Below are 26,193 nucleotides of genomic sequence, written 5' to 3'. Positions count from 1 at the left end.
ATTTTATTGGACCATTTATTAATGGAAAAGCTAGATAAAATATACTCACAAACAATAAATAGCCACACGCCTTTAAAATCATTGAAGTATAAACCTGAAGCTCAATATGAAGATCTGGACAACCCTCCACAACAGAAACAAAAGTTAACGCATTTTAAGGTGTATACCCTCTTTAGCTCTGATGAAGATGGCGCACCCTTCGAAACACATTGGCTCTCGTTTCTGTTGCGGAGTGTCTTCAGCTCCCAAGAAGAGGGTACGCCCCTTGAAATGTATTAAAGGAGAAGTTTCAGCCAAAGCTCATTTGACTGTACCTTCTCCTATGGGTCCACAGGAGTGCAGTTTGTTTTGAAGCCCGCCTCCTGTGACCTCACGGATGCAAGTCCAGGCACCGCATCATCATGACAAAGTCTGGATCCGCCAGGTGCCTGGACTGACGCCTGGCTCAGCCTCTTTGAGCAGCTGAGATGGCTGTTCTGTCCCCTCTACAGCTCAGTGTTCCAATGAGCGAGGAGGAGGCAGGGCAGAGAGTTGTGACTCAGTCTGCAGCTCTTTGCTCACAGAGCTCTGATAACCGAGCGATTGTGGTGTTCAATATCTCGGCTCTCAGTGCAGAGGCGCCGGGGGACAGATGCAGCATCAGACCAATGCTGCATCCACCAAGGTAAGTATGATTCTAACAAAAAAAAAATCCTTTACTTTTATTTTAAGTGATTGTAAAGGCTTAATTTTTTATTTTTTTGTAACAAAACAGGTTATACTTGCCTGCTTTGTGCAGTGGTATAGTAAAGAGTGGCCCTAATCCTTCCCTTCTCGGGTTCCCCGACGGTTCTCTCAGCTCCTGCTTTTCTTTGTGTGCCCCAAAGGAAGCCACTTCCGGTGGTCCTATGTGGGCTATGTGTGGCTTGGCCCTATGCCCTGCTCCCTCTTCATAGGATTTGATTGCAGCAGGAGCCAATGCTTCTTCCTCTATGATAAGCACAGCACTGGATCGATATAGGCCTTAGGAATGTTTATAGCAAGGTGAGAGGGCGATACACTTAATAAGACATTTTTTTACTTTTTTTACCCTACTTTTCCCTGCAAAGTAAAAGCATAATGGACTAGTATGCATCTTACTTGCAATCGAAGCCCACACTTTGCCCATTGGGGGCCGCATCCATCTTTGCCCCTCTTCCTTCCGGGGCCGCGGACTCCGGCTCTGTGACTGTCCGGAGTAGCGTGCCTGAGCATGAGCCATCAGTCACGGCACTTGCTAGTGTACAAACAGGGCGGGGGGGCGTTTCTTCACAGTGCATGTGCCGATGGCATCGGCACATACGTATATGGTAAATATCTTTACATTACCTTATTATAGGCTTACCTGTAGGTACAAGTGGTGTAACTAGATTTACAACCACTTTATTGTTGAGAATGCATTAAGGAAAAACACGTCTTGCCATTAGAACCACTTTAGCTCTTTTTCTGTTGTAGAGTGTCATCCTGGAACTTCTAGGTTCAGGTTCCACTCAGAGGTTGATACTTTAGTGATTTTATAGGCTTGCAACTGTATGTCGTGTTTGAGTAATTTTATCTATTTTCACGTTAATAAATGACCCCTTAAGGTAATGCATAAGGCACCTTCCTGATTCATTTAATGCACAGGATTTCCCTAATCTGAAGAGGGCAGCAAAGCCTGAAGCCTACCCACATGCTGTTTTGACGAATAGACCTAACAAATCTTTCTTTTTCATGTTCTTTCCATGACTGATCCATGTTCTTTCCAGCGTTTCACAACATCTTAGCACTGGTTGTAAAGGTATCCGTGCTATACAATAGTTTGATCTCGTATCACAATGAAGAATAAATTAAAGCAGCCAGCATAAATTTGTTGATTTCAAATAAAAACACATATAAAAGTCGGTGTGCAGTGCTACAAGGGGTTAAATGCAGTCCATTTTCTATTTGTAAGTATAATTTTAATAAAGCTTGTTACATGTTTTGCGGGCTTCACTATGTATTGCTTTGTTTTATCATGGTGACACCATACTTATGAACTGTACCCATTGGAGTTCTGTGTGGTGAAAGAAGATTACGGCAAGTTTTTCCAATCTCGGTGTTATCAGCATTGAGCCGTCCCACCTGCTGATGGAACTTAGTGCTATTTAGATTCCTGTTGATGCCTGCTTTTTCCCTTCTTCTGGTAAGAAGATTGGATTGTCACTGTGGTGTGGTGTGCTTCAAACTCACACTGAAGCTGGTGCAGGGTCTCATCTTCTTTTTTCCATCATAGAATATGGACTGCATTTAACCCCTTGTAGCGCTGCATACAGACTTTTATATCTTGGCACTGATGTGACGTCATTCAACTTTATCATTGTGTTTCAGCATTGAGCAGAGAAAATGCACATTTCAAGTGTTAGCAGGGATGCCATTTTTATAGCACTATTAAAAATTTCCCATCTGTATGTAATTCACCAATTTCGGCCTGCTTTCGCAATTTTCCTGCAATTGGGCAAAACTATAAAATACTGATCTGTCGCTAAATGAAGATGTTCTCTTAAACAGGTTCATAGGACTGAGTTTAGGCAAATTGTGGAGATACACCTTGGAAACGGATATTCGGAATGCGTCACAATCGCGAATGCAGCGATTTCTTGAAAATGTCCCCCAGGGACAATCCACTACCGTTCTAGAAGTCCTCATGTCAGAGAAGTGCTGTACCTTCCATGCATTTTCCCCCAGGTGGTTAGGTTCCATATGACAGCAGTGGGTAAAACATGCTAGACAACTGAAATTTGACATGTCACTAGAATGACATGACTGAGGATTGTTTCTGGAAATGGAAGATCAATGGCAGGAGTCCCCCATGGTTCTTCATAAAGAAGTAACAAACACACGATTGACTACAATTATATAGAAGTAAATAATATTCTTAATGTTGGTATATTTATTTCTATACGACCCAAGGTGTAATACAGTATTTAAATATTGTAAATTAAATGCCATTGTATATGAATTATTCAGTAGAATGTTTGAAGGCTTGGAAAAAACATGCTGTGTTGTGAGGTTACCTGAGGACACACTGACCTGTCAAAGACAGTATGCAATCATCTTCAAAGCTGACAAGTAATATTTTTTTTTTTGTGGCAAAATGGATATTTGGGCATTCCTTTCTGAGCTGTCAAGATAAAATGTGCAGAACACACATACCACACAGAACATCTCTTTGAGGAGTCCCCCTCTTTTTCACTCTCTTCCCAGTCTTCTAGTTCAGGCTATGCTTTGCGATTGCAATCTTATTTTACATTCAGTGAATATAAGCCAAGCATTTGGGCTATCTGTATTTTTTTTTTCAGGTATTTTATCTGAAGTGCACCAGTCAACCCACAGCCATTTTTAATAATTTGCTGATCTAATGCCGCGTGTACACGATCATTTTTCAGCATGAAAAAAATACGTTGTTTTTCAGCATGTTGAAAAAACTAAGTTTTTCCAACTTCATCATTAAAACAACGTTGCCTACACACCATCGTTTTTAAAAAATGATCTAGCAAAGCGCGGTGACGTACAACACGTACGACAGCACTATAAAGGGGAAGTTCCATTCGCCTTTGGGCTGCTTTAGGTGATTCCGTGTTAGTAAAAGACGATTTGCGCTTTTTTGTCTGTTACAGCGTGATGAATGTGCTTACTCCATTATGAACAGTAGTTTTACCAGAACAAGCGCTCCCGTCTCATAACTTGCTTCTGAGCATGCGTGGTTTTTAACATTGTTTTAGCCTACACACGATCATTTTTTACAACCCGAAAAACGACATAATTTAAAACAACGTTAAAAAATGCAGCATGTTCGAATTATTTTTTTGTCGTTTTTCAGAACCTGAAAAATTATGTGAAGCCCACACACGATCATTTAAAATGACATTTTTTTAAAACAACGTTTTTTTCATGCCGAAAAATGATCGTGTGTACGCGGCATAAGAACCACTGCTTGTGATGCAGTAGAGTCATCCTAAAACAGGCTCGCTGTGGCCTCTTTGCTGAATCTGAATGCAAAAAGCCTGTATTAAACAACTGTCAGTTGTAGTAGTAGTAAGACATTTCTTCCAGTCCCCAGTCAAACTGAAACCTGCTTTGAAAGTTTAAATAAGACTGGCAGTACAGGAAGCAGAAAGCTTGAAAGTTACATTTGCTAACTAACTGATTGCTATTACTTGTCGCAGAAATCAACACTGACCCCCTCATATAGTAGGATGGTGAGCTCCCCAATTTATGCTGCCCTAGTGAGACTGAAGGACACTTGCGTTACAAGAGACTGTAGATTTTTTTAAATTCTGCTCCCCTTCCCTGCAGTGTCTCGGCAGCCCGAAAGCCTTTGAAATTCCTATAAGCACAGAGCAGGTGCACTTTGCTTTAAAGAGTTTGCTTTAATGAGGGTGAATTGCAAAATTTGTATTTCAAAAAGTATCTGTTAAGATAAAATGGACAGAGTGCTATTGAAATATTACACTGCCACCTAGTAAAGCTAAAGAGCTGAAAACAGTTATGGGTTTTTCAGTGAAACAGTGTAAACTGTAGAACCCATTACAACCATTATAATCCTCCTCATACTGGTTAGGCATAAAAAACACAATTCCAATTGGTTGTTATGAGTTTTGGACTTAACTATTTGCCCTATGTGATTTTATTGAATATGTCCTTTGCTTTTCATTCTTGTCATCTCAATTTGGATATATTTGTTGGGCCCAACTCTGAGTGCCCTTTCATATGTGCGGACTTTATGTCCGTATTTCATCCATCCGTTTTTGGATGAAATACGGACATACATGAATCCCTATGGGATAGCGGATGAACATCTGCTGACACCCGATCTCATTGGTCCCTGCTATGATCCGATTCTGCAGATGGAGGAAAATCCTATTTTCCATCGTCTGTGGATCGAATCGGGTGAACACGGACAGACGGTTCGTGTTCATTCGATGACCGCCCTGTCATCTGCCCGCTCAGCGATCCCCACTGAGCAAGCGGATATTAAAGGAACAGATCCTCACGGGATCCATCAGTGTGCCCTCCTCAGAGGGTGCCCATTTTGAGGCCTTTTCCAGTAATATATTTGCTTTTCTTGAACATTTTTGATGTCTTCTGGCGTGATATGTCTTCATTAGTCTTTTCTGGCAGTCGGCCATCCTGGATGATGCCAGAAAGTAATGCTGACGGGGTGATGTCAGCACCACTCTATGCATCAATACACTGTGAGTGCAAGGTGCCACACTCAGGGGCAGGACCACTCCCTGCACTCACGCTCTTCCAGGTTGAATGATGACCAGTGACTCAACCCTCAGGCCCCTTTTCACACTTCTACGACTTGTCCCACGATTTGGGACTACAAAGTAGCATGAAAAGTAGTTCCCTATGATTTCCAATGACAGCCATTCATATTAATGACTTCAAGTCGTACCTACTTCAAAGTAATCCCTGCACTACTTTGGTTCAACTTTGATGCGAGTTCCACAGGCATTCCCTGAAATCGCATCAAAATCGCGGCAGCACAATCGCACGACTTTGAAGTCACAATAGTGTGAAAGGGGCCTTAAAGTGATACTAAACATACAATTACCTTACTTAATCTTTGTTGTCCAGAGGTCACATTATGTTTCCCAGGTATTTCCTGTCCTCCTGTGTCTGCACTCACATGACGTAAAAAATAAAAAAAAAGCCTTTCCGAATAGAGAACTAAAATAAATAAACAAAAATGATTTAAAGCTTCATACAAACCTATATTTCAAAGCAAATGTTTATATATATTTTTTCAATAGCATGATATAGGTGAAGTTTTTTAGGTTGACTAACAATAGCTCCCACTTTGTTCACACTGTGAAGAGATCTGAAGGAGGTTCTGCCAATCACAAGCTGTGTCATACTCTTCCAGCCTGTGTCTATGGCAGTGGTTCTCAACCTGGGGTCGGGACCCCCTCGGGGGTCAAATGACGATTTGCTAGGGGTCACCGAATCCTGGGCTGTTTCTGAAGCCCGCGCTTCTCTCCTAGCTTTTTTGTGGCCACTCAGCAGGGCTGTCCCTGGAGCCTGTTGCCGCCCAGCTGGGCTGTTCCTGGAGCCTGCGGCTGCCCACTGAGCCTCTTTGCAGCCACCCATTCAGTTCACGGCATGGGTAGGGGGCAGAGACTAGAGGTCAGCTGACTGGTGAGGAATATTAAATGGGAGGGGCTGAAGGAGACCCCATCTCCTGATTTCAGCATAGGTGTCAATGTTGCGAGACACCACAGAGCTGGAGACGCATTGAAGCCGGAGACACAGTGAGTAACACTACCTGTGATTATAGTTGCCATTAAAAGTCCCCACTACAGTTCTCAGATCAGCAGATGATCTTGATCAAGAGCACCTAAGTTGGCTGATCAGAACTCCCCCCAGCATTGCTACAGATCCTACCCCCCACCGGCACTGCCACTCACCCCAACTCCCCATCAGCACTACCACTCCTCCCATTCCCCCATCCCCCACAAATGAGTAAGAGAAGGAAAAAATTGAAAATACATGGAAGGGAGATGAAAAGAGGGGGAGGAACAAAGAAAAAGGAGAGAAAGAACAAAAAAGACAGCTAAAGAAAGGGATTGAAGAAAATATAAAAATAAAAAAAAGAATTTAGGATAGAGCGAGGTAAAAGGGAAAGAAAGAAGAACAAAGAGAGAAGGGTACATCCTGAAATGTACCATAAGGGGTTTAATAGTGTACGAGTGGAGGGAACTCAGGGAGCACTAAATTTCCGTGGGTTAGGGGCACAAATTAATGGTCTTGCCTTGGGTGCTGACAACCCACTCTATGAAAATAATTTTACTGTTAGGGGTCCCCACAACTTGGAAAATGTTACCAAGGGGTCACGGCACTAGAGTGTTGAGAACCTCTGGTCTATGGTGTGTATGTGCTGGGATAAACAGGGAGGTGAAGCCTCCATCGTTCACCTTCTTCTATCCTGTCGGCATAGTGTTTAACAATATAAAGACATGAAGGAAAAGGGAGGTAGTGTCGTTTACCACTGTGTATATGCTTGCATGTATGACTTTATAGTCACATGGGTGCACAGATAAGAAAAATAAGCAAATGAACAACTTAGAAGGGAACTGATATTGGAGCATGCTCAGTAAAGCTCAACATCTGGTCTGCACAATCTCAGGCTGCAGCGTGTATCAACCAGGATTTTTGCAGCCTACAGAAAACAAATGCTCTAGAGCAGGGATCTCCAAACTACGGCCCTCCAGCTGTTGCGGAACTACACATCCCATGTGGCATTATAAAACTCTGAGATTCACAGACTAGGCATGATGGGAATGGTAGTTCCTGAAGATCTGGAGGTACCATAGTTGGAAGACCCCCTGCTTTGGAGGATGAGTGAGGATGAACATAATGCAATATAGCATGTATTGACAATTGTTTGTTTTTGGTTTAATGAAATGTTAAAATTGAGAACATCTACTAGCCAATGGGTACTATTTGGGGAATCTTTTTATTGAAGGTAGGGTTTGCAGCCATAAATGCTTTTTTTTTTATCCAGAAAGATAACTATAATAACTAAAAATAAGTGGGGACAATACAAATTGCCTGGAGTTGAGCTTTACATAGAAAATCCTGTACATGTAACATCATTGTTTATTATATGGTTGTTTTATGTCTTACACTTTTGTTTTCCTTTTCTTTCATGCTTCTTTGTAAAAGCTCCAGAAGAAGAAGGAGGAAAACCTTTCCAATGCCCCATCTGTGGACTAGTAATAAAACGGAAAAGTTATTGGAAAAGGCACATGGTGATTCACACAGGTTTAAAAAGCCATCAGTGTCCACTATGTCCATTTCGTTGTGCCCGCAAGGACAATCTGAAATCGCACATGAAGGTGAGATTACAATTACATAGAAAGCTAAAGATTCCATTGTGTTCACAATATAAAATTATTTGAGAAGACGTTGCCAGTAGGCAACCTTATGTCTGTAAGCCTTTTTTAAATGAGTATCGTACTTCCGTATTGCTAGAAGTTGATTCACTTTGTATGCTTTAATAAATACTATGGAGTTCTAGTGATTACTTCTATGTTAGTTAGGTTAAAAATGATAAAAAAACACTGATAAAAAAAACATGCAGTTGTACTAGAAAAAAACTTTTTGGTGGTTTTGAAATTAAATTTTTTTTTTTTTTTTAAATATATTCGCCAAATAGCAGAAACATATTTAATATTCTCTGGGAGTATAGGGTCTACTTCTTAATCCTCTTATTTTTTTTTTTTATAAATGTATTTGTTTTTTTGCAAGTATTAAGAAGTTATATGCAAACTTATATTTACACTTTGGACCACCTAAACCCAAAAGCTCATATGCAGTTTGTCCAAAATCCCTTCATCTTTTCCCAGGCTTTATTACTGTATGTAGTTATTAGCTTCCCATAGCTTCTTCTAATTTATTCTGTATACAGTGGAACCATGGTTTAAGAGTAACTTGGTTTGAGAGCAATTTGATTTGCGAGCAACTTTATTTTTAAATTCTGACTCACAAGACAAGCAGAATTCAAGCTAAATACCTCAGTACCTCATTTGGCTTGAGGTACGGGGCGCAGAAGCCAAGCAGAGCCGAAAATAGGCCTGAAGTATCTCATTTGGCCTGAGGTACGGGGCGCAGGAAACAAGCCGAAGTGTCCTTTGGGCCTTTTCGGCCGTTTTCGGCACTCTCTGGTGCCCCCCACCTCTGACCTTATTCGGTATTGCATCCCATTGAAGTCAATGCGGGAACTAATTATTTTCATTTCCATTGACTTCAATGGGAAAAATCGCTTTGATATGCGAGTACTTTGGATTACGAGCATACTCCTGGAGAGGATTATGCTCGTAATCCGAGGTTCAACTGTATTACCAAAACCCAAAGAAAAATGGATGCTTCAAATAAAATGTCTGTTATACGTAGACAGGGGAAAGAAAGTTACCTGAAATTCCGTCCTCAAACACGCAGTATTCCAGCAAACATATAGTCAAAAAACTAAGCAGCATGGTTTAAAAACCTTTCAATTGCTAAGAAACATCGAAGTATCCCTATAGAATCGGAGTTCACAAAAGCGTTTTCCAGGTAGTTTTTTTTTTTTCATAGTTGATGCTTTATTGCTGGGTACTCGATAAGTGCTGTTGTATTTTTACCTCTAAAATTGTAGCTGCTTTAACAAGCTGCAGGTGGACTAAAGATAGATGGTGGTTTCTACTCTCATAATCTATCCTATCTGATACAACAGGACTTTGCACTGTATACTAATTCTGCTGCTGGTTTATTTGGTTATCCCAGTGATGCTGGAGGTAGAATTAAAAAACAAATTAAACAAATCCTATGAACCTATATATTTGCACCTATTTTTTTTTCTGATGCAGAGAAATATAGCAGGCCTGAAATACATACGTTGATTAGCCAACTTGAATCATATATTGATTAAACAACTTGCATCAAAGCCATATTCTGCTTAAATGTACTGTATTCTTGATTATTTCATTTCTGCTTTCCTTTATGGATTATTTCTACCAAATATAAACAGAGGGACTAATTAATTCTACAGCTGCCTTCTTTATGTTAAATTGCTCATAAGTAAACACTGGAATTTAACATTGATTACATCTGCATGTCTTATTATACTAAAAGATGATGTATGGGCCTCACAGTGAACTCTAGCTTCCCAGATATGTAAATATAAAAGAGGTTGGACGGTGCAGTTAAAGGGTAACTCCACTTAGGGCTCTTTCCCACGGGACAGATGCGTGATGATCCGCCCCGTGAACCTCGGCTTGCTCAGTGTGGTTCGCACCACTAATCCCCGCTGAGCCGGCTGATGACAGGGCGTTCCCCGCACACTGTGCAGGAACCGCCCTGTCAGATCTCCGCTCTACCGCCTGTCCGTGTTCACCCGATCCGCAGATAGATGGAAAAATAGGATTTTCCTCCGTCTGCAGAATCTGAGCATTGCGGACCTGGATGAGATTGGGTGTCAGAGGATGTTCATCCGCTGACACCCGCAATCTCCATAGGGATTAATGTATGTCCCTTTTTCATTCGTAAACAGATGGATGAAAAAGCGGACATACAGTCCGCAGGTGTGAAAGGGGCCTTACCCTAAAAAAAAAATAGCTAACAAAAATAATATTGCTTATACAATTGAGACACAAATCATATTGTAATTGAATGGTTTTAAAAATGACCTTTCTTTTTCAATCTGCAGCCGTTGTAATTTTCAGTAAAATGTAAAGCAATATGGCTACCTGGAGATGTTCTGTACACAGAATGTGTACTGAACACACCCCAGAAACATAATTTCCTGCTTGTGTGATTGGCTCACTGATTTTCACACAAGTCTGCACCAAGATACAAGTCAGATTTCAGGCATCCCCTGGACCAAAAAAAAAAAAAAGCTGAGCTTAGCTCAGATTCCACACCACCAAGTGACAGGTAAAACAATATAGGTGTACCGTCCACCGGAATAAGAGGCTGCTTACCAGAGGGCAAGCAAATTGAGCATTCGGCTATAGCCCAGCCGCGGCCTTTACTTCACAGGAACCCAAGATGGAAGGGGTTAACAACAGGCACTCGATGGTAAGTCAGCTCCAGTTCATTCGATTAGGACATAAAAAAGAGGTGCACCATAGCATGACTCCGTTTACAAAAGGATTCTTATTCCGGTGGACGGTTCACCTATATTGTTTTACCTGTCACTTGGTGGTGTGGAATCTTAGGACCTTATCCGCAGTGATCTAATTAATAGGAGTCCTATGCTAATTACTCAATTGTTATGACATACTTTCCTACGGACTTGTATATATCTGAGAGTGATCCATGGTGCAAGATACATATATATGGACCTTTTGATACATCATATTCTCTAAGATCCTTATTGCATATTTTTTAGTGTCTGGGGCGCGGCTTTGTTTTTTGTTTACAGATGTAAGTCGCTTGGGGTATGTCTCTATCAGTTTTGCACATCGAGAGACTGAAATGTTTGCCCATTCCTCTTTGCAAAACAGCTCGAGCTCAGTGAGGTTGGATGGAGAGCGTTTGTGAACAGCAGTTTTAAGTTCTTTCCACAGATTCTCGATTGGATTTCAGGTCTGGACTTTGACTTGGCCATTCTAACACCTGGATATGTTTATTTGTGAACCATTCCATTGTAGATTTTGCTTTATGTTTTGGATCATTGTCTTGTTGGAAGACAAATCTCCGTCCCAGTCTCAGGTCTTTTGCAGACTCCATCTGGGTTTCTTCCAGAATGGTCCTGTATTTGGCTCCATCCATCTTCCCATCAATTTTAACCATCTTCCCTGTCCCTGCTGAAGAAAAGCAGGCCCAAACCATGATGCTGCCACCACCATGTTTGACAGTGGGGATGGTGTGTTCAGGGTGATGAGCTGTGTTGCTTTTACGCCAAACATAACATTTTGTATTGTTGCCAAAAAGTTCGATTTTGGTTTCATCTGACCAGAGCACCTTCTTCCACATGTTTGGTGTGTCTCCCAGGTAGCTTGTGGCAAACTTTAAACGACACTTTTTATGGATATCTTTAAGAAATGGCTTTCTTCTTGCCACTCTTCCATAAAGGCCAGATTTGTGCAGTATATCGGTGGTCCCCAACCTTTTTGGCACAAGGACCGGCGTTGTGAAATAGAATCAGGCCAAGGCCCGGGGGGGGGTTTGGGTTGTTATGTAGCTTTTCGCAGGCAATTTTTTTGAGGAAATGGCTGGTGTTAGCGCTTCAATCATCACAGAACAATGGCTGATATGGTGTTGGGATGATTGAAGCGCATTATTTGTCATTGAATTGTAATGTAAAATGAAATAGTTCAAACTCACCATAATGCAGAATCTGCCACCAGATGCGGTTTGTCACTTGCCACGTCACCTGCCACCAGGTGTGGATTGTCGCTTGCCACATCACCTGCCACCAAGTGTGGATTGTCGCTTGCCACGTCACCTGCCACCAGGTGTGGATTGTCGCTTGCCACGTCACCTGCCACCAGGTGTTGATTGCCATGTCACCTGCCACTTCATGTCCCATGGTCCTCTGCTGATCTCCTGCAATTGGTTCCTCCCCTTGGCCAATGGGAGGGAAGGGGTACTGGTACTCTCCCTTCTCTCGTGCTGTTACAGAAGGTGAGTGGGGGGAGCAGGGGAAGGAGACACTGACAGCCACTCTGTCATCTTATGCAGCTGTAAACCTGAGCGGGAAGAAGAGGGGGGAGCAGAGGGGGGAGCAGATCGAGCAGCAGGTGGGAGAGGACATACATGCCTGCAGCTGCAATCTCCATCTCCCTGTAGGACTGGTCTGTTGCTGTGGCAGCACTCCAAGCGGTGGGGGGAAGCCCCCAGCTGCCCACAGCACAGCCACTCCAGTCCCCTCTGTCACTACTTCCGGGTGGGCGGCGAGAGATGATTTCATCTCTCTGTTCCCACGCCTCGCCACAGTATAGCAGCCCCGCTGTGTGGGCGGAAGTGCCATGTTCCGGGCGGGCGGTGAGAGATGATCTTATCTCTCTGCGCTGCAGTGTGTGGGTGGATTATTTAAAGTTCCTCGGGCGGCCCGGTACCGTTTGATCCACGGACCGGTACCGGTCCGCGGCCCGGGGGTTGGGGAACACTGCAGTATATGACTGATTGTTGTCCTATGGACAGAGTCTCCCACCTCAGCTGTAGATCTCTGCAGTTCATCCAGAGTGATCATGGGCCTCTTGGCTGCATCTCTGATCAGTCTTCTTCTTGTATAAGCTGAAAGTTTAGAGGGACGGCCAGGTCTTCGTAGATTTGCAGTGGTCTGATACTCCTTCCATTTCAATATTATGGCTTGCACAGTGCTCCTTGGGATGTTTAAAGCTTGGGAAATCTTTTTGTATCCAAATCCGGCTTTAATCTTCTCCACAACAGTATCTCGGACCTGCCTGGTGTGTTCCTTGTTCTTCATGATGCTCTCTGCGCTTTAAACGGACCTCTGAGACTATCACAGTGCAGGTGCATTTATACAGAGACTTGATTACACACAGGTGGATTCTATTTATCATCATTAGTCATTTAGGTCAACATTGGATCATTCAGAGATCCTCACTGAACTTCTGGAGAGAGTTTGCTGCACTGAAAGTAAAGGGGTTGAATAATTTTGCCCAATTTTTCAGTTTTTTATTAGTTTGAAATATCCAATAAATTTCGTTCCACTTCATGATTGTGTCCCACTTGTTGATTCTTCAAAAAAATTACAGTTTTATATCTTTATGTTTGAAGCCTGAAATGTGGCAAAAGGTCGCAAAGTTCAAGGGGGCCGAATGCTTTCGCAAGGCACTGTATGAACCAATTGGTGGTGTATAAGAGTACCACCACCTGGCTAATAAAATTACAATACTGCAAGTAAGTGAAAAAATATGTAACAATTACAAATTATATAAATAAATATAAAAAGCTTAAAGTGGCAAACGATAGCCAATAGTGATTAAAGTGCATAAAAACATACGTATCAACACTTGCAAATAAATAATATAAATTAAAAATAAATGTGAGTCTCTGTGCACACTCCAAACTCCAAAATATGTGCTCAGAGTGTGATAATGATCCAAAATAGATCACAGCAAAGTGCTTCAATCAATAGTATTTTAAAAGTATTTTTAAAGTGCAAAAGTGCTCCAATAAAGTGCTTGACTCCACACAGGGTCCCACGGTGCATAACTATAATCCCCCTGTGTATTTTCATTTAGTTTCTCTCCTCTCTTCCACAAGCGCTTTGATTTTAGGAAGGGCTAGTCATTTTGTTTGCATGTACCAAAAATTAGCCATCTACCCTGAGAGCTGGTTGCTGGGACCTGGGCATCACTAACCAGAGGGATTGGTGTGGCGTTGGAAAATAGGCTGACCGGGAGTCTTCCATCAGAAACGGAATCTGCTGTGCTATTAAGCCAGCAGTATTGGAGATCTATAGGCTTTTTTTAAGAGAGGCTTGGGGAAACGGAGCACTTGTTCTGCACGTTATGCACAGTGGGACCCTGTGTGAAGTCTAGCACTTTATTGGAGCACTTATGCACTTTAAAAATACTATTGATTGAAGCACTTTGCTGTGATCTATTTTGGACACTTGATCATTATCACACTCTGGGCACATATCTTGGAGTGTGGAGTGTGCACAGAGACTCACATTTATTTCTTATTTATATTATTTATTTGCACGTGTTGATGCGTACATTTTTTTATGCACTTTAATCACTATTGGCTATTGTTTGCCACTTTATGCTTTGTATATTTATTTATATAATTTGTAATTGTTACATATTTTTTCACTTACTTGTAGTATTGTAATTTATTAGCCAGGTGGTGGTACTCTTATACACCACCAATTCGTTTATATATATATAAAAACATCACTCAGTGTACCCCCCTCATCATCCCGTTGTTTGATGGTGGGTTGTGACTGACTAGGAGTGATACACCCCCCTTTTTTTTGGCTTACTTGGCTCGTCTCATTTGGACTTGGATTAGGATTGAAGCAGTATTTTAGATTGTTAATATATGTATTTAATATCATTTTGCTTATTAGCAAGCGCCATTACCCCTCCTATATATCATGTGGAGAATGGAGTTGTTTGAAAACTAAGCCGTGATGTATGGTAATGTTAGTCATGCACAGAAGATTTTTAATTTTTTTTTCAACAGCTCCACAGATTTGTCAAGGATATAATTGTTTGGACAGTGTTAAAAAAAAAAATAAAAAAAAATTATAAGATTAAAAAATAAATACAAAAACTGACAATCTGATCCATATATTACATGGTTGTTGGTAAAAGTATTGAATGGCCCAAATAAAATGATGCTGTGTATGGCCAGTTATACATTAAGTATAACTAAAGGCAAAACTTTTTTTTTTTTAGTTTTGAATGGAGTGGAGAGGATTAGAATACATGCCAGGTTATATTCCAATAGGAACACTGGTACTGTTGACCCTGGTGGCAACTGAGGATTGTTTTGACTATAGGGCAGGAAATCACTCAATCGGACATGGATAGCAGAAAAGTTGTCAGGGGTTATAACCCTCCCCTGTGCTATCCGAAAAAAGTTTTGCCATTAGTTCGACATGGAAGTTTTTGACATTGTGCTTTACAACAATTTATTAACTTGGGGGGGGGGGGGGGGGGATAATATAAAATTGCTTAGGTGACATTATTTTATGTGATGTTGACCAAAATAGCTGAAGTGTTGTAATTATTGAACCCTCTATCAGGTCCATCAGCACCAGGACAGAGGAGAGACTTTCCAATGTCAGCTCTGCCCTTTCACCTCTTCACGGCATTTCAGCTTGAAGCTCCACATGCGATGCCATCAGCACTTCCTACGGGCAGAGGCCAAAGTGAAGGAAGAGCCCAATGAGGTCGACATAAAAGGATCTCCTTTTAATAACTCCTTGGGAAGCCATGATGAGGGAAGTACCTCACCTGGTCAGAACTCTCATCTTCCTGAAACTTTAAGCCAGATCAGTTCTTTACCTGCCAGTTCACTACCTATCAAAGAGGAGCCAAAAGACAGTGACTGCCCTTCTGTGGTGCCCTTCATTGAAAGACCCAACAGCAACAGCAGCATGAAGCTGAAAGATTCTTTGGACTTTGTTACATGCCCCTCATCTCTTTTCAGCCAAGATATTTCCGTCAAGATGGCCTCTGATTTTCTGATGAAATTGTCAGGTATGTAACCCATAGTAATATACCAATAGTTTATTTATATATTAAGGTGTTTAAACATATCTACTATGTTAAGGTAAAGGTACTATTAAACTGCCAGTTATCTGCCAAGAACTGTCATTTTAGACCTTCTTTGATAGCAGCCCCTAGTTATAGAAGCCAAGGGATATCTGCTAGGATTTCAGAATGCCAGAGTGGAAGATGTGATTGCCTAAGGTGGTTAATACTAGTGAAATTTCTGATGCGACTTGAGTCGGACAGAATTTCACAACACAACAATGGAAATCAAATTATTTTTAATGATGCTTGTTCACTTCAATGCAACTCAGCGTGGAGCAATTTTAGAAAAGGTTCCTGTACTACTTTTTTGCGATTCCTGTTCGATTTTCGCCCCAAGAAATGTGATTCTGATGCCATTTTGAAAGTTATTTAATTTTTAACCCTCAATTCACTTCCCAGGTAAGTTCTTGTTCCCTCAAATAAAGTAGTAGCAGTAGTCAATGGTAGTAGCAGTCTGCAGCACCCAAGGCATAAAATTGCATAAGGAATGCACAGAAGTAAAATTGCATAAAAATTTCAAACAATTTGCACTACATAATCGCACCTAAAATCACATCACTCTAATGTGAACCAGGCCTTAAATAAATTTGGTAACTTAGGGATGGATGAGGAGGAAAACAACAAAATGTTCAAAACAAAATGTTCATATAAAAACCGCAAAAAATAAAACGTTAGTAAAGTCAGCATAGAAGGGGGAAAAAAAAACCTTCCCCAATTCAAGTTACGAGAATTATGTGCCAGTATGCATACATTTTGAACGCCATCTTTACCCAGTTTTCCTTACAGGTTTGTGGGCTCCAGCCATTTGAATGGCTGAGCTGCGATCACGTCACTCCTGCACAAGCGCACTGGAATCATGGCTGCGGCATACTACATATGCTGTCCTTTCATGCGCTGGTGACATCACCGGCTGCAGAAATAGTGAATACCTCCTAAAGCGTGCACGGTTAGGAGATATTCTTGTACCTACAGTTAACACTTGATATTTACAAGTTATAATCAGTATTTTTTTGCTAGAAAATTACTTGCATCCCCCAAACATTATATATAGTTTTTTTTAGAAAAGACCCTAGAGAATAACATGGCGGTTGGGGCAATATTTTTAGTCACACAGTATTTGCGCAGCGGTCTTTCAAACGCTTTTTTATTTTTTATTTTTTTAAATACACTTCACTGAATTCAAAAAAACTAAATAGTAAAGTTAGCTAATTTTTGTGTGCATATTGTGAAAGATAACGCAGAGTAAATTGATATCTAACGTGTTTAGCTTTAAAATTGCACACACACATGGAATAGGGACAAACTACGGTACTTAAAAATCTCTATAGTTACCAGTTTAGAGTTACAGAGAAGGTCTTTTTCTTGAATTATTGCTCTCACGCCAACATTCACGGCGATACCTTACATGTGATTTGAACACTGTTTACATTTGCGGGCACGACTTACAGTTGCGTTTTATTTGGTGGGCGAGCACACAGGGGCGCTTTTAAAATGTATTTATTTTTTATCTTATTTATTCTTTTATTATTGTATTCTGCTACAGGTTTTTGGTAAAAACAAATTCCAATAAGTGTATATTGATTTGTTTGCGCAAAAGTTTTAGCGTCTACAAACTATGGAAAATATTTTTTTACTGGTAGTGGTGGAGATTGGCAATTTTTTGCGGGACTGCGACATTGCGGTGGACAAATTTGACAATAGGTGACACTTTTTGGGGGAACAGTGACACCAGTACAGTGATCAGTGCTGAAAAAAATGCACTGTTACTGTACTAATGACACTGGCAGGGAAGGGGTTAACATCAGGGAGTGCTTTGTAACTGTGTTGGGGGTGCTTTGGCTGTGAGAAGACAGAGATCCGTGTTCCTTCTTAGCAGAGACACAGGATCTCTGTCTCCCCTACTAGCAGAACAGCAATCTGCCTTGTTTACAAAGGCAGACCAACATTCAGCCTCTCTCATGAACAATTAGTGGGTTCCAGAAGACATCGGGCCTGTCGGATCTGCTGGTTTGGCTCCAGGTGTGTCCAATCACAGTAGGTGCCAGACGCCAGTGGCACGCGCCACAGACCTGGAAGAGCGAAATTATGTACCTGTACGTGATTTCACGTAGGAGAGACGCTGCCCCCGCAGTATATGTATGCGGGGTGGTCGGGCAAGTGGTTAAACATACAATGGGACCTACAGTTGTCAGTCTTTCTGTAAAGAGTATATAGACCCAAAAATAAAAATTTGTGTAATATGTTGCAGCTTACAAATTCTTAGATGTTGTGGCTGCAAAATTGTTTCAGTTTTTATTTTTTTCTTTATTTTCACTAATAATCCATCCAGTAACACACTTCCTGTTTTGCGGTGGTTCTTCTTTATATGGAGGAGCAACAGAGACACCCTTGGACAGCAGCACTGTCTGGAGAGGGTGTTAGAAGATTGAAAAGGAGTGGTAAAATTAAACCCTCCTATCATTTTACAACCCAGGAAGCTGCCCTCTTTAACTCTGTTTGATTAACAATTGTCATGTTGCTGAATATGTGATCATCTATGACACCAGCCATTTGATGGCTTGACAGTTCAGTTGAGAGCTTACATACAGTAAGCACACAAGTAACTGTAACAATTATTCAAGCAATGTCTTGAATGTAACTGTTTTGAAAAACAGTTACATTGGTAGATTTAGTTCCTCTTTAATAAGGATGAGCCGAACACCCCCCTGTTCGGTTTGCATCAGAACTTGCGAACACACCAAATGTTCGTGTGAACATTAGGCCTTGTACTCACGAGCAGACATGTCCGATGAAACCGGTCCGCGGACCGTTTTCATCGGACATGTCTGCCCGGGGACTTCTGTTCGATGGCTGTACACATCATCGAACAGAAGTCCGCGCGTAAACAATACGCGGGGCGTGTCTGCGGTGTCGCCTCGTCGATGACGCGGTGTCGCCGCGACAATGACGCGGCGACGTGGGTGGGCCTGCCTTTTAAATGCTTCCACGCATGCGTCAAAGTCATTCGACGCATGCGAGGGATGGCGGGCGGCCGGACATGTACGGTAGGTCTGTACAGACGACCGTACATGTCCGGGCGGACAGGTTTCCAGCGGACTGTTTTAAAGCAAGTCCAGGAAACAGTTGTCCGCTGGAAACCTGTCCGATCCGCCCGAAAATGGTCCGCTCGGGCCTACACACGGCCAAACATGTCTGCTGAAACTGGTCCGCGGACCAGTTTCAGCAGACATGTTTGGTCGTGAGTACGGGGCCTTAGAACCCCGTTAAACCCCGATTCGAACATTTGAAATCTAAAGTGTTAATTTTAAAGGCTAATATGCAAGTTATTGTCCTAAAAAGTGTTTGGGGACCTGGGTCCTGTCCCAGGAAACATGTATCAATGCAATTTTTTTTTTTAAAAACAGCCGTTTTTTCAGGAGCAGTGAATTTAATAATGCTAAAAGTGAAACAATAAAAGTGTAATATTACTTTAAATTTCGTACCTAGGGGGGGTGTAAAGTCAGCATGTGAAAAAGCGCATGTTTCCCGTACATAGAACTGTCCCTGCACAAAGTGTCATTTCTGAAAGAAAAAAAGCCATTTAAAACCGGCTTTGCGGCTCGAATGAATTGTCGGCTCTTTCAATTAGAGATGATTCATTCATAAAGAAAAAAAAAATGTGTGGGGGTCCCCCAAATTAAATTACCAGGCCCTTCAGGTCTGGAATGGATATTAAGGGGAACCCCGCCGTAAAAAAAAGACATAGGGTTCCCCGCAAATATCCATACCAGGCCCTTCAGGTCTGGTGTGGATTTTAAGGGGAACTCCACCCCAAATTAAAAAAAAATGGCATGGAGTCCCCCTAAAAATCCACACCAGACCCTTATCCGAGCACGTTAACCTGGCCGGCCGCAGAAAAGAGGGGGGGACAGAGTGCGGCCCCCCTCTCCTGAACCGCACCAGGCCACATGCCCTCAACATGGGGAGGATGTCCCCATGTTGATGGGGACAAGGACCTCATCCCCACAACCCTTGCCCGGTGGTTGTGGGGGTCTGCGGGCGGGGGGCTTATCAGAATCTGGAAGACCCCTTTAACAAAGGGGACCCCCAGATCCTGGCCCCCCCTATGTAATTTGGTAATGGGGTACACTGTACCTCTACCATTTCACGAAGGACGTGTAAATAGTTAAAAAAAACACACAGACACCGTAGAAAAAAATCCTTTATTAATAAAAAATAAATAAAATCCAGCGATGTGAATCCACTGTCTCCTATCCAGCGATGGATGATATCTCCAGCGACGGATGATCAGCGGTCCAGTCCAGCGATGCAGAAGATCCATCCGTCCAGAGCGCAGCAGGGGAGCTCCACTCTCCGCTGGACACAGCCCAGCAGAATGACGCGCTGGAGCTGTGACATTACTTATATAGGGGAAGCGCCGGCCACCCGTCACGTGACCCCGTCCCCTCTGACGCACCCTCATACGTCACTGGGAAAGCCCTGTCTTTCAGGGTCTTTCCCAGTGACGTACGAGGGTGCGTCAGAGGGGGCAGGGTCACGTGACGGGTGGCCGCTTCCCCTATATAAGTAATGTCACAGCTCCAGCACGTCATTCCGCTGGGCTGTGTCCAGCGGAGAGTGGAGCTCCCCTGCTGCGCTCTGGACGGATGGATCTTCTGCATCGCTGGACCGGACCGCTGATCATCCGTCGCTGGAGAGATCATCCATCGCTGGATAGGAGACGGTGGATTCACATCGCTGGATTCTTTTTTTTTTATTATTAATAACGGATTTTTTTGTACGGTGTCTGTGTGTTTTTTTTAACTATTTACACTTCCTTCGTGAAATGGTAGAGGTACAGTGTACCCCATTACCAATTCACATAAGGGGGGCCAGGATCTGGGGGTCCACTTTGTTAAAGGGGTCTTCCAGATTCTGATAAGCCCCCCGCCCGCAGACCCCCACAACCACTGGGCAAGGGTTGTGGGGATGAGGTCCTTGTCCCCATCAACATGGGGACATCCTCCCCATGTTGAGGGCGTGTGGCCTGGTGCGGTTCAGGAGAGGGGGGGGGGCGCACTCTGTCCCCCCCTCTTTTCTGCGGCCGGCCAGGTTAACGTGCTCGGATAAGGGTCTGGTGTGGATTTTTAGGGGGACTCCACGCCATTTTCTTAAAATCCACACCAGACCTGAAGGGCCTGGTATGGATATTTGCGGGGAACCCTACGTCATTTTTTTTTTTTTTACGGCGGGGTTCCCCTTAATATCCATTCCAGACCTGAAGGGCCTGGTAATTTAATTTGGGGGACCCCCACACATTTTTTTTTTCTTTATGAATGAATCATCTCTGTAATTGAAAGAGCCGACAATTCATTAGAGCCGCAAAGCCGGTTTTAAATGCCTTTTTTTCTTTCAGAAATGACACTTTGTGCAGGGACAGTTCTATGTACAGGAAACATGCGCTTTTTCACATGCTGACTTTACACCCCCCCCTAGGTACGAAATTTAAAGTAATATTACACTTTTATTGTTTCACTTTTAGCATTATTAAATTCACTGCTCCTGAAAAAACGGCCGTTTTTAAAAAGAATGTTTGCATTGATACATGTTTCCTGGGACAGGACCCAGGTCCCCAAACACTTTTTAGGACAATAAATTGCATATTAGCCTTTAGATTTCTCCAATAGACTTCAACAGGGTGTTCCGCGGCTTTTCGAATTTGCCGCAAACACCCCTAATTGTTCGTTGTTCGCCGAACAGGCAATGTTCGAGTCGAACATGAGTTCGACACAAACTCGAAGCTCATCCCTACTCTTTAATATAATGTACTAACAAATTGAAGTCTAATTCTGGCTAAGACATTTTACGCAGTTACAGAGACATTATTTCTTTATCGTACATCACGGGACACAGAGCGGCATATTCATTACTATGTGGGTTATATGGAGTACCTTCAGGTGATGGACACGCCAGTGTCTTAGGTGTTGGTCATGGTTTAGCTTGCCTCCGCATCCTTGGGATTAGGTGGGCTAACCGGTTCTGTCCAAAGGCCTCAGCGCTAAAGTGGTCAGTAACCGGACCCCAAACCAAAGGGGTATAGCCCATAATGCTTTATTTTTAGAGAGCTGGACCCTGGGCCCAGAACTTAGAAACCTTTGGGGGCCTAATGTTTCTGTTGCCAGAGTGCTATATGGGCCCAGGACAGTGGATCCTTCATAGGAACCCAGGGCCTGAAGGTTAATGCCCCACGGAGATGGGGGAAGATTGGGCCTCTTGCTGTGCAAAGGGGGGAAGGAAGTGAGGGGAAACTTGCGGAACTTGGTTCTTAGCAGGTTTTTCTGGGGGGTTCACAAGGGGACATGCCTAAAGTTATGCGCTGCATCTGGCAAAGTAAGTCACATGTCTTAAAGATAGGATGGCTCTATGTGTATTCCCCATAAAAGGTGACCTCCCTGGTAGTATTGTAAACATTGAGAAAGAGGCCTGTGTGTGTGTGTGTGTAAAGAGAGCTATGCTTACCTGCAAAGCCTCCAGGCGATTGCTGCCATGGTTCTTCCTCCTAGCCTGGAGACAGGACAAACTGCCTCCTCGTGTGGTCTCCTTCCCCCCACCCCCCCCCGCCGGCGGGCGCGCGCGCGTCCCCGTGATATGGGCGCAATTTCGCGCCGTTAGCTGAGGGGGGAAGGGCGGGCCAGCATGTTAAAGGAAGGGGCGGCCCTTCCATTTGTTCCCAGCTCAGTGTATGCTGGAACTGAGAGAGGAAGAGACCAGAGCGGCAGCACGGGGCGCCGAGGACACACAGTGGCCAAAACAGATATTACAGTCTTCAATAAGACTGTCCTGGAGCCTAGAGTTAGGCTGTTCTTTTCTATCTCAGCAGTTTTTTGGCAATACTACTAAGGGGGACAGAATGTTTTTTCTCTCTTGGGTTTGAAAAAAAGAAAAGAAAAAAAAAAAAAAAAAACATTAAAGGGAAAGAAGGCATTTTTTATCCCCCAAACGGGTTTTTGGGCAATAACTATTTATAGTTCCAAACACCGATAAGTTAGCGGGCGTACCTCGGTATTGTACCATGGCATCTGGTTCAGAGGGTACAAGAGGTGGGGATTCCCCCAGAGAGTCTGAGGTCTCGGACAAAGTTATGCCGCTGCTTTCCCGAGAGGGAGCCTTGGTGGGACCATCGGGATCTGGGGCTGGAGCTGGCACGGGTCAGTCCAACCCTAGGGTGGTCACGGACGAGGTACTGTCCACCTCTTTAAAAGAGATGGAAAAAAGAATGGAAAAGATGATAGCCAAGGCTATGCGGGGCAGAAAACGGAATAGATCTCCGTCGCCCGAGCGTGGACCCTCAGAGGAGGAGGTCCTTTCCGCAGGGGAATTGGACGACCTCTTGGACAAGGACCAAGCAGGTTCGGGGATCGAGGATCCGGATACAGGGGAGTCTGGGGCAGCCTCCCAAGGGGAGAGCTGGTGGGTTCAAGCCTTAACGGACTTGGTCCATAGTGCATTCAACTTGCCAGTACCAGATCTCCAAGTATCGACTGTTTCAGCTTTGGGCTCACTAAGGCGCCTCAAAACAACGCAGTTTTTCCGATCCATCCTCTGCTAGAGGAAGTTATGTTCCAAGATTGGACCAAGCCAGATAGAATCTTTTTACCACCTAAAAGATTCTCTGCCTTATATCCTATGGAAGATACATTTTCCAAGAGATGGGCAACCCCGGCGGTGGACGCAGCCATCTCATGTGTTAACAAATCTTTAACATGCCCTGTAGAAAACATACAGGTGTTCAAGGATCCGGTTGATAAACGCTTGGAAGCACTACTTAAAAGCTCCTTCACTACTGCAGGGGCAGTAGTGCTGCCAGCTGTGGCTGCGATTGGGGTTGCACAAGCATTATCGGATCAAACTAAGCAGATGCTTAAACTTATTCCTGCCCAGCAGGCAGAAGAATTTTCTGTCCCTAGGGCCATACGCTTTACGGTAGATGCGATTAAGGATTCTATCCAGCAAGCGTCACGTTTATCGTTATCCCTTATCCATATGAGAAGACTCTTATGGTTAAAGAGCTGGGAGGCCGAGCCCCCATGCAAGAAGCTCCTGGTAGGGTTCCCCTTCCATGGAGGGCGACTCTTCGGAGAAGACCTGGATAAATACATTCAGACCATTTCAAGCGGCAAAAGTACTCTTTTGCCAACCAAGAAAAAGTTTCAGGGGCCTGCGTTTAAACGACAGCACTCCCCTGGGCAGGGGCCCTCTAATGCCAAACAGTATCGACGGCCTCCTGCAAGATCAAACTTTAACTTCAACAACAAATCGCAGGGACAGGCCGCTAGAGGCAAGAGGCAGTGGTTTCGCAAACCAGCAAAACCAGCCCCCAAGCCGACCTTATGAAGGGGCGCCCCCACCCACGAGGGTGGGGGGAAGGCTGCGTCTCTTTTCAGAGGTTTGGGAAGCCAGCATTCCCGACAGATGGGTACGGTCTTCCGTGGCTATGGGCTACAAACTAGACTTCCTAAGGTTTCCTCCTCCTCATTTCCAGGAGTCAAGGGTTCCAAACGATCCGGAGAAGGGAGCCGCATTAATGACGGCATTGAATCATCTACTCTCCCAGGAAGTAATAGTAGAGGTACCAGTCCTAGAACAAGGGCTGGGTTTCTACTCCAACCTATTCATCATCCCAAAGTCCAACGGAGATGTCAGGCCAATTTTGGACCTAAAGAGGGTAAATGCATACCTAAAGGTCCGCTCATTTCGGATGAAATCCGTGCGGTCAGCAGCTGCCACACTCCAGAAGGACGACTTCATGGCATCCATAGACATAAAGGATGCCTACCTTCATGTTCCAATTTATCAGCCACATCAAAGATTTCTACGCTTTATGGTGGCTTCGCGTCATTTCCAATTCGTGGCGCTTCCCTTTGGGTTGGCTACGGCCCCCCGGGTGTTCACGAAGGTCCTAGCTCCAATCCTAGCCAAGCTAAGGATCCAAGGGGTCACGATCCTAGCGTACCTGGACGACCTCCTAGTCATAGATCACTCGTCTTCTGGCTTGGAACGAGCAGTGGCCCTCACGGTCCAGTACCTCGAGAGGTTCGGCTGGGTCCTAAATCGAGAAAAGTCAGCATTCCAGCCCACAAGGCAGTTGGAATATCTAGGCATGAGGTTAGACACAGAACAACAAAGGGTGTTTCTACCTCTGATAAAGGTCAAAGCCATCAAGGAATTAATCCTACTGGTTCTAAGCAAGAAAGAACCGACTATTCGCCTATGTATGCGGTTACTAGGCAAGATGGTGGCCACATTCGAGGCAGTACCGTACGCCCAGAGCCACACTCGCATCCTGCAGGCAGCCATCCTGTTAGCATGGAGCAGGAGGCCACAGGCCTTGGATATCCCTTTGCCGCTCTCATCACGAGTCCGACAAAGTCTGTGTTGGTGGTTAGACCCTCAGAATCTAGTGAAGGGGAAGTCTTTCAGCCCAGTGGCTTGGAAGATAGTAACCACAGACGCCAGCCTGACGGGCTGGGGAGCAATTTTGGATGGTTGCACTCGCCAGGGTACTTGGGCAAAGCCAGAGAGGCAGTTGCCCATCAACATCTTGGAGCTCAGAGCTGCTCGACTAGCCCTCAGGGCTTGGACGTCCAAATTGCAGGGGTTCCCGGTGAGAATTCAATCAGACAATGCCACGGCCGTGGCATACATAAATCACCAAGGGGGAACCAAGAGTCAAGCCACTCAGAGAGAGGTGAGCTTGATTCTCCTGTGGGCAGAGGCTCATGTGCCCTGCATATCGGCAATATTTATTCCAGGAGTGGACAACCTTCAGGCGGACTTCTTAAGTCGCCAGACTCTGTTGCCGGGGGAATGGTCTCTACATCCACAAATCTTTCAAACACTTTGCCAAAGATGGGGAGTGCCGGACGTGGATGTCATGGCATCGAGACTCAACAAGAAGCTAGACAGTTTCATATCCCGCTCAAGGGATCCGATGGCCTGCGGAACCGATGCGCTGGTTTGCCCTTGGCATCAGTTCAAACTTCTTTATGTATTTCCCCCGCTCCAGTTACTACCCCGCCTGCTGCGCAGGATCAGGGTGGAGCACATACCAGTCATCCTGGTAGCTCCAGCATGGCCCAGAAGGGCATGGTATTCACTAATCCTGAAGATGGTAGTGGGAGACCCTTGGACTCTTCCTCTACGGCCAGACCTGCTATCGCAAGGTCCGATCCTCCACCCTGCCTTACGGCATCTAAATTTGACGGCCTGGAGGCTGAATCCCTGATTCTCAGGGGTAGAGGTCTGTCTCAGAAAGTAATCTCTACCCTAATCAGAGCCAGGAAACCGGTCTCTAGGGTGATTTATTACAGGGTCTGGAAGGCCTATGTAGGCTGGTGTGAGTCCAAGCGATGGCTTTCTCGCAAGTTTACCATCGATAGAGTATTAA

At 44.0% G+C, this 26,193-nt stretch overlaps 1 protein-coding gene across 2 annotated transcripts in view; it reads left to right on the top strand.

Annotated features, from left to right (window-relative positions):
* ZNF827 (zinc finger protein 827) overlaps nt 1-26,193 on the top strand; it is a 314,048-nt gene that overhangs the window by 87,595 nt on the left and 200,260 nt on the right. For both annotated transcript variants that reach the window (XM_040331699.1, XM_040331692.1), the window contains exons 3-4: nt 7,711-7,883; nt 15,254-15,710. In XM_040331699.1, coding sequence (XP_040187633.1) covers nt 7,711-7,883; nt 15,254-15,710 — 630 coding nt within the window. The remainder of the gene's footprint in view (nt 1-7,710; nt 7,884-15,253; nt 15,711-26,193) is intronic.

This window comes from Rana temporaria, chromosome 1, assembly GCF_905171775.1.
Source record: "Rana temporaria chromosome 1, aRanTem1.1, whole genome shotgun sequence".
Lineage (NCBI taxonomy): Eukaryota > Metazoa > Chordata > Amphibia > Anura > Ranidae > Rana > Rana temporaria.
This window is presented reverse-complemented; position numbering and strand designations above follow the sequence as displayed.